This window comes from Aulonocara sp. 'chitande type north' Nkhata Bay, linkage group LG19 (assembly GCF_057382095.1).
Source record: "Aulonocara sp. 'chitande type north' Nkhata Bay isolate Kocher_YH1m ecotype deep benthic linkage group LG19, A_spYH_male_GT1.1, whole genome shotgun sequence".
Classification (NCBI taxonomy): Eukaryota; Metazoa; Chordata; class Actinopteri; order Cichliformes; family Cichlidae; genus Aulonocara; species Aulonocara sp. 'chitande type north' Nkhata Bay.
Window position 1 is genome coordinate 23155459 of NC_141362.1, and position 9743 is coordinate 23165201.

At 39.3% G+C, this 9743-nt stretch overlaps 1 protein-coding gene across 1 annotated transcript in view; it reads left to right on the forward strand.

The window, feature by feature from the left end:
- LOC147307034 (interleukin-31 receptor subunit alpha) overlaps positions 1–8337 on the forward strand; it is a 20654-nt gene extending 12317 nt beyond the window's left edge. Inside the window, exons 9-15 of the mRNA XM_086274529.1 lie at positions 339–527; positions 666–770; positions 2119–2265; positions 4058–4189; positions 4289–4385; positions 4505–4586; positions 5151–8337. Coding sequence (XP_086130655.1) covers positions 339–527; positions 666–770; positions 2119–2265; positions 4058–4189; positions 4289–4385; positions 4505–4586; positions 5151–5825 — 1427 coding nt within the window. The 3' untranslated portion in view covers positions 5826–8337. The remainder of the gene's footprint in view (positions 1–338; positions 528–665; positions 771–2118; positions 2266–4057; positions 4190–4288; positions 4386–4504; positions 4587–5150) is intronic.
- Positions 8338–9743: the final 1406 nt, after the last annotated feature.

Genomic DNA, 9743 nt, shown 5'->3' on the forward strand with positions numbered 1-9743 from the left:
GGCCCAAAGAAGGTCTTTGAACCTTTCAAAGCCTTTTGGTGCATTTGTCATCCGCATTTGTTAAAAGTTAATTTGCCAGTCATAAAGAGATCTTTCATTGGCGGAAGGGCAGGTATTACACTAAAAGAAATCCTGTGAACAAATTAGACAGCAAACTGTACTAATAATGGTGCAGATACACCATTATTTACCGACACCATTGTTTAATCTGACTTTTGGTAATTTATGACATTATAAGGGACCAATATCAAACAAGAGATGCCAGAAAAAAAAATTAATGCACTAACAATTGTTTTTTAAATCCCGTGGTAGTCATCTTGTTCCTCCTCGCTCCACAGAGTCACCATCCCCATGCCACATTACTGCAACTCCTCTGAACGACAGTAGCTTGGAGGTCCGGTGGGTGGCTCCAACTGATGCATCTGTGAGCAGCTATGTGGTGGAGTGGTTTGCGGTGAGAGAGAAAAATAGCAGCACGCTATACTGGGAAGAGCTGAATCGCTACCAGACATCGCTGGTTATCACAGGTAATCCTGTAAAATACAACTCTGCCTGTTTAAAACTGCGGCGCCATCAATCTTAATATCCACTTATCAAGATGATGATTTATGAGGAAGACACAGAGCAGAGAAGTAAAGTGTATTTCACGTTTGATCTCTTTTCAGAGGGATTAAAGCCAATGGAGCGTTATGCTGTTTCTGTGAGAGCCGTGTATGGCGAACGAGGAGCGGGGAAAAACACAACGCTCTACACGTACACACGGCAAGGAAGTATGTAGTCTGTGCAACACTGCAGTTGTTTCATGCTGAGCTTTAAAGTAGCCTTTCAACCTCGATGTGATTGTTATTTGGCTTTTGAGGGTTGTGTATTTTTCTTACTGTGAAAAATACAGTAAGAAAAATAAAATACACAATGCTTCACAATTTCCCCATCGTGCGTGTGACTGCTACTCTCAAGGTCGTCTGTTAAAGATGAACTTTTTCTTTTTTTTAAACGAATAATTTCGCTGATACAAGGGCGAATTTCAAGTTGGCTCAAGCTCCACCTCTTAAAAATGTTCTTGCAAATTAGTTCCTAATATTCAAAGTAATCCAACTAACAACTGAAGTAGACTCTTTTACAAAATTGTGCAATTCATGTGGACAATGAATGAATAGTAGAAATATATATAAATAGTTGAATGGCAGCATTGATGCTTAAGATGAGTTGCACTATAATCTCTGTGCATTATGAAAGCCAATGACTTCGTGTTGTATGTCATGAAAACCATCATCACGCCATTGCTGATAAGGATGGTAAGGCTAATTGCAACACAAACAAGTCACTTTTAGCTGCTGTTTTAATTCTTGTTTTTGTTGGCTGAATCTGTGTTGGTGCTGATTAAGTCATGACAGTGATCTAGTGAGCTCAACACAGCATATTTTTCATTAAAAATAAATAAATAAAAATCTCCCAGTCCACCTTTACATATAGATAGGGTGATTAGACCCCAACAAACTAAATGCGTAGCAACAACAATGTGCAAACAGTTTTTGGATGTAGGCAGATGTGTTATATTTGAATGTAGCTTTGGCTTACAATTTTATGGCATGCACACTTCATTTCACATTTTCCCTTCGTGCAAAATTAGAAAAATAACAATAGCAAAAAGGACAAAAACTCTGTTTTTCTGAAAATAGAGTTTCCGTCAGATTCATTAAAATCTGCAAAGCTTGTGACTTTATGGTAATTTGCAACTTTCACTGATTGGCTTCACATTAGATAGGCTAAAACTTGATTTCATTATAATAAAAAGGCAGACATTAGAAAAGTGCATGTTCTGCAGAGCCAGTCAAAATGAGGGACATTGTCTCAAGATGCTGAACAGGGGTAAATGGACTGGTTCTTATACTCTATCTGAACACTCAAAGAGCTTTAAAAGAATAGAAATGCTGCGCACTGTCACGGAAGGAGGTCACCTACTCGTGGGCAAGATGATATCATCTCAGTTTCCTGGTGCAAACAATTTAATCAGATTGGATGGTGTTGGGAAATAAGGGTATAGCCTTTTTCTTACAACATGTGGTTTAGTTATCATCGCCATCATCGCACTGCCTGCTTTCGTTTCTGTCCGCACAGCACCCTCAGCTGGTATTGACGTAAAAGTGCAGCAGATCTCAGGCGGCATGGTGGAGCTCACCTGGAGTCCTGTACCTGTGGAGCTTCTTCGTGGTTTCCTCCGTAACTACACTCTGTACTACAGAACCAGAGACCAGCCCGCAAGGAGTGAGTCCCTGACACACATATGAAGACACACCTTTACTTTATACACAGCCGCACAAAAGTGATCAGCAACAAGATGAAAATGGCCTTACATAGTATCTGATTTTTGTTTCATTTCACTCCAACAAGCTGCAATTGTGTTTCAGTTTAACATCCAGCATCTACTTGGCAAACATAGATTTACTGATAATGGCAGACTTTTTCATGAACTTGGCACATTTTTAGTGACATTTCCAAACTATAATAGTAAAAAATGTTGTGAAATGTAACAGCATATCAACCATCAGGGTGATCATTTTTGCATTACTTTGGTTTGTGCATTTGCACAAACCAAAGTAATGCAAAAATGAGGTATTTACTAAACCTACTAAACATCGGGATGTTTTTATTGTCACCATTAGCACGTTAGCATGCAGACATTTAGTCAAATCACCGCTGTGGCAGACTCCAGCTTCACAGGTGCTTTATATTGTAAAGACCCTATACTTGTTATTTTTAACAACTTCATCCCTGTAGAAATGAGTCAGCAGTTTATGAGTACTTCATTGTACAAAAAAAGAACGTGGTCCTGAGCAATAGTTCTCCATATTTGGCTGCAAATTGGCTGCTTTTTACAAATTTTAAGTTCGGTCCTATGTTTTTTTTATATTAATTTCTTTTTGGTATTGTTTCTCAAGCCATTTAATGCTTTTTTCCCCATTTCGTTATTTGAATGTAAAAAAAAATGCCAAAGAAAACACAGTCATAAAATAATTTCTTTGCACCAACAAGGTGATCTCCTAAGAGGTATTAGCTGAAACTTTTGCATATTCTCAGAAAAAGGAGAGTGGGAGAGAAACCTTTGCATATTCTGGCATGATGTGCAGTGTGTCCTTGGGCATTTGAGGCAGCTGGACAAAGGAAGGACAAAAGAAGATGTGGCAGGCCAAAAAACCAAATGCTATCTACAGGAGATGAGCGGTATTAGTTTTGGTTCAACTGGTCATCAAATCATATTAAGAAGTTCAGGAGAGGTATAACAGTGAGTGTCAACAATCATCTGTAAAACACAGGAGGCTCTGTCACGGGTTGAGGCTGTATTTTAGCCCAATCTCAACGAGATTGATGAAATTACACAGAAACTTAAAGTCAGATTTTGATCTGCCTGGAAAGCATCTGATTAGGTGTCTTCACTTTGTCAATATGAGAAAAAAAAACCTCACACTGCCAGTGCAATATAAACATTCTTGGATAGAAACCCCCCCCCCCCCATAGTGGCTTCCCCAGAGCCCCGACCTCAACATTTACATAGATACTGTATTTCCATGTCTGTTTGCATATGTTTCAATAAATTGGTGCACCTGCTTCCCGTTTTGGTAGCAAAATAAAAAGAAATGAGGGGTAAGACTTTTTCACAGTACTGTAAACTACCATAATCACGAAACAGCCACTCTCGAATTTACACAGCAGAAACACGACTAACAATACTAAACCTTTACTATGCAGCAGTCTGAGCCACTTCATGTCCTCAGACTCATAAAAAACACGCTACGATGCAAAAGGATATGTGAAGCATAGATGAAAAACTACAGATTAAAAACATCATGCATTTTTTTTTAAACACCGCTTTATTAAAAGCAATCCTTTTGGAAGTGCAAGGTTAGACCGACTTGTCTTTGTTTTCCTTTGAGGATGAAGTTAACCGAGAGAAAAGGGGTAAAAGGCTTGATGTTTGTTTTTCCTTCCATTTGTTATGACTTGATGGATCGCCTGCCTTATCACATTTTGCCAATTATAGCTTCTCATGTATATTTAGGTGTTTTTGTGCCTGGTCACGCTCGCAGCTACACGCTGCAGAATCTGTCACCCGGTAACTACGCCATCGTCATGCTGGCCAATACTGAGGCTGGTGCCGGAGAAACTGGGACCATGGCTAATGTGCACATACGTGAGGACAAACTTAAATGAACCTTAAAAGTAAAAAAAAAAGAAAGCATAAAACACACACACACACCTTTATATTTAACAACTTTATGTGTTTTTGAAGGCTCTGAGGACATCTCGGTAGTGATGTATGTGGTCGTTCCACTCGTGCTGACGATATTGGCACTGATACTGATGGCCTGCCTAGTACAGCATGGAATGTAAGATATCCATTTAAATATCTATCTTATACAAACATATAGCTATTGCATGCAAAGCCTTGAGATGAATTTTTACGTTTTTTATTTACTTATTTATTTATATTTTCTGTGATGTTTAGTGTGAAAGAGAAGCTGTGTAAAGATGTCCCTGATCCTTCCAACAGTAGCTTGTCCCACTGGGCCCCTAAAACTACCTTGGAGGTAAATCAGGTTTTTTCAGCCAATCACAATAAAACCAATAATCAATTGATCCTTCTTTCATGTATTGTTTGAGTTGCAAAAGCCTGACATTTGTTCTGTTTGTTCTATGGAGCTTACCGCTATTCAAAAGGGCAGACTTTATTGTACCAATCTGTGGCTGCAAATACTGTAAAGCAAATCACGGGTGTTAAATAATGTTTGATGAGAAAAAAAATATGCTGCCCAATTAGTTGAAAGTGAAAATACCCGTTGTCGATCCATTTTAAGGCTACTGTCAGTGGGAACCAAGCCACATAATGCAAAGTGCCAAGAACTGCAATTCCTCAGATGGCCACTTGAGGCTGTCTCCCAAAGTGGGTCATTGGAGCCAAGCTGATAAACTCTCTGGTCGGTCACTTGTGAATTCAGAATTCAGACAGAGAAAGCAGTCTGTGCTTTTTTGCCATTTTTACAGTTCTTGTTCGTTCTGTTTTAAAATTCTAAAGTACGGTGCTTAGCAGTGGCAGTGCAAAGAGCTTGGAATAGAGATAGCATGTCTGACTTCATTGCTTTTTCCCCCCACAGAGTATGAATCCTCTTGTGCTGCCGGAGAAGCCTGCAGTCAAATACTCTGAAGTCATTGTGCTTGGTGAGCTGGAGAACTCCAGCCTGGATCAGGACCACAGCTATCAGGGTGTCTGTAATCTGCGAACATATTCCAGTCTCCGGTCTCCACTTGACATTAGTAGATCAGGGAAAACATTAACCAGAAGGTCTGCAACTGATCTTTCCCCCTGCTGCTCAGATTACTCCAGTGTCATGTTATCCAGACCGCTCCAGAATACTCCCGGGCCTCTTGTGCACCTCTCCTGTGACCAGTACGACTGGCAGACAGCTAACGTCAATGATGCTAAGTTGCAGCTAGGTGGAGCCAGCGAGCCATCTCAGTCACAGCCCAAGGATGAACAGAAAACCTTGCATCATTTTCTGCAGCACCATCAGATCCCCGCTTCCTTCTCTGACTTAAGCAGTATATCTTCTTCCGCTGTTTTACCTTCTCACACAACAGAAATCAGTTCCCTCAAGCATCCTTTTTCTCAAAGCAGCTTTAACTCATTGATGCAGTCTAACAACATCCGTCATCCCAGTGATTCTTCAGATAATTTCACAACATCATTTTCACAGTTTCTCCCTTCTATCTTTGTGGATTTCTCCTATTGTCCTGTGGAGTGTGATCCTTACATTTCGTCAACGATTTAGTGTCACGAAAGGGAAGTACATAATATTTATTCATCAAAAATGTCATTATTGTGTTTTATTTATATGTAAAGACACATTCATGCATCCACCTTGTGCTTATCCAGTTGCCGGGGCGAGTGTTGGAACCTATTCCGGCTGTGTCATAGGACAAAAAGACAGGGTAAACCCAGTACAGGTCACCAGTCTAACCATTTACACTCATGGCAAGTTTAAAATCACCAATTAACCTAACCCCATACATATCTCTGGGAGTAAGCTGGAGTATCCAGAGAGAACATACAAGCTTCATACAGAAAGGGCCCAGGTAGCCAGTGGACTTTAATCCAAGGAACTTCTTTCTATGAGGCAAAAATGGAAACCACTGCACCACCTTGCTGTCTCCTAGTCATAAAATATGGAAAAAATGTTGTTGTTGTTTTTTTATTTTTGTAGTCAAATGATTTCAAAGTCAGGATGCAGTAACTGTAATTAGTAAGGTCGGCTGACAACAGTCCAGTTAACATTAGCCCCTTTCATGCAACTGGGAATTCTCCAATGATGGGAATGTTCTCAAGCTTTGGCTGGGGAATCTTTCCCATCAAAAAAGATGTGAACAGGAATCAGTTGCCATTGACATTTGACATTTAGGGAAATGCACTTATACGAGTTCTTCCTAAGAAGGAGATGAGAATGTGGATACCACTTTTCTACAGTAAATGTGAAGCTATACTCTGCAGAAGCATAGAAAGTGAAAACAGGGGGTAACAGCTGGCCTGGCTCTGTAAAGAACATCTTTTTTTATTTGACAAGATAAATATGAGCAGTCAAAGGGAGGATGGATTATTTATATATATATATGTAAACACACTCATTTGTGATTGGTTGGTTACTTTTTTGTATATGTTTTGAGGCATTATGAAGTTTTTTTTTCTCATCTTACTAATATACACGCCGCATGTTTTGGCTGTCAGTGCTGAGGAATGTTAACGCAAACTGCTCCCTGTATTTTAATGATGTTTGACTTGGCTGTTATTTTTCTATTTTTAGTGAAGTGATTTATTCTTGTTGCTTATATAGTTGAAATCAGGTATCTGAAAGCTTTATGTGTGTGCCTATGAAGAAGAAAAAAAGCATACACTCACTGGGCGCTCTTTTAGATACACAAGTTCAACTGGTTAGTCTATTTAGCCAGTTCGGTACATTTAGACACATAGATGATAATCTTCTGAAGCTCAAAGTGAGCATTAAAATGGGGAAGAAGGGAGATTCAAATGACTATGGTTATTGGTTTTAGGGTTGGGCTGGTGTGAGTATTTCCAAAACTGCTGATCTATTGAGATTTACAGAGAATGGTCCAGAGAAAAAGAAAAGCAAAGAAAATATCAGCAGTTCTCTAGGTAAAAATGCCTTGTTGATGCCAGAAGTCAGAGGATACTGGTCAGACTGCTTTGAGCTGACAGGAAGGCAACAGCAACTCAAATAGCCACTAATTAGAACCAAAAAGCATATATCTGAATGTGCAGATGTTACGCCTTGAAGTATGCATCATACCTCAGCAGAAGACCACATGCCGTGCCAAAATGTTGCCTAATCTGATGAGTTTTGTGAGATTCACATGGTAGCATCAGAATTTGGAGTAAGAAAGATAAAAACATGAATCATTCCTCCATTATATCAACAATTTAGCCTGGTCATGGTGGTCTTACGCTTTTTTTGGCACACTGCGCATTGTTTAATTACCACCTGAATATTGCTACTGACGACATCCATCCTTTTATGACCATCTTCTGGTGGCTGTGTCCAGAAAATAACATGCCGTGTCAGAAAACTGAAATCATCTCAAACTGATTCCTTGAACATAACAATTAGTTCACTGTACTTAAATGCCCTCTGGTCACATTCCAGTAGAGAAGCTTTTGATGTAGTGGAATAAAAGATTAGCATCATTGGATGTGCAACCAACAAATCTGCAGCAGCTGTGTGATGCTCTCACGTCAGTATGGCCCAAAATGTTTCCAGCACTTTGTTGAATCTAAAGACCAAATGAGGCCTAACCCAGCACTAGCAAGGTGTATCTAATAAAGTGCCCAGTGAGTGTATATATATATCTATATCTGTCTATCTAAGTAGGAAGATATAGATTTAGTTATATATATAAAAAGGACTTGAACTACTTATAAATACTGTGAACAAAGACTAACTAGACTGTCCATTAACAGCATTTCTTTCTGGTTTGTTACAGCTAGTCTAGACTCTTCTGCTACATGTTACCTATTTTCTGTTACACGCCTGCAGTTTGGAAAGTGGGCTCATGTTTTAAAAATGTACATGTCTCAGAGTCAGACCCCTCAAAATGCTGCTGCTGACTTGAGTTTATCGTTACAGTAGAATGAGCCATATTTGTAACTGTGAATACTTCCGAGCTGAGTTTGTATTTGGTTTACATAATTTGTACGTTGTGAGAATTAAAATATCCACTTCAATGTATGAACCAGAATTTCAAGGGTAAAATATTAAATTTACTGTGTGCTAATTCTGTGTTTCGATTCATCACTCCAACAAAATATATATTATAGGCTATATATATATATATTCGTTTTCAGCAAACCACATTATAGTTACTGTAAAGGAATCTTTATTTAGTCTGTGTGTAAATTGTGTGTAAAATTAAAGAGACTAACTGAAATTCAGCCATTACGACAAGCAACGAAAGGCAAGAACATAAAAACAGAGATAAGAAAAACTTATTAGTCAAGTCAAGTCAAGTTTATTTATAGAGCACATTTAAAAACAACCAAGGCTGACCAAAGTGCTGTACAGTAAATACAGATAAAAATACAATAGAACACAATTTCGTAATAACACCTCGCTGATAAAAATAAAATAAAAATATATAAAACAAATCAATTAAACCTTTCTAAAAGCCAATGAAAAGAGGTGAGTTTTAAGAGCGGTTTTAAAAGTTTCTAGGCTTTTGGAGAGTCTGACGTGAGGAGGTAAACTGTTCCACAGTCTGGGTGCCGCCACAGCAAACGCCCTCTCTCCCTTTGTCTTTAATTTATACCTGGGAACATCTAAAAGCATCAGGTCGGCTGACCTCAAAGATCTCCTGGGGTGATAAGTACTAAGGAGTTTTGACAGGTAAGAAGGTGCAGTGCCATTTAAAACCTTAAAAGCCAGCAATAAGATTTTAAAATCAATCCTAAAGGCAACTGGGAGCCAGTGGAGAGAGCAGAGAACCGGAGTGATGTGGTCTCTTTTTTTTGAACCGGTCAACAGGCGAGCGGCAGCGTTCTGCACCAGTTGAAGGCGATGTAGACAGGAACGATCTAGGCCAGCATAGAGGGAATTGCAGTAGTCTAGCCGTGAAGTAATAAAAGCATGGACCACTCTTTCTAGATCGTTCCTGCAAAGGTAAGACTTGACTTTGGCTAAAATCCGCAAATGATAAAAAGATCCCTTAACTACAGAGCTGATTTGTTTATCAAGTTTAAAAGCATTGTCAAAAATAACACCAAGACTCTTAATGGAAGAAGTGCAATCGGAGGTTAGGGGTCCCAAAAAGTCAAGAGAGAAGTTGGGATCTTTAGGAAGCCCAAACACAATGACTTCAGTTTTGCTTTCATTAAGGTGTAAGAAGTTAAGAGTCATCCAAGTCTTAATGTCAGACAAGCAGGAGAGTAGCGGCTGCAAAGAAACATTGCAGTTCAACCTCAGAGGGAGGTAGATCTGAATATCATCGGCAAAGATGTGGAAGGACACATTATGTTTACGGAGCACATCGCCCAGAGGGAGCAAGTACAGAATAAACAACAGGGGGCCTAGTATGGACCCCTGAGGTACGCCACAGGTTAAAGGAGCTCTGGGAGATGACAGTTCACCAAGGTGAACAGAAAAACTCCTATTATTCAAATAGGACTGGAAAAACTTTAAGACAGT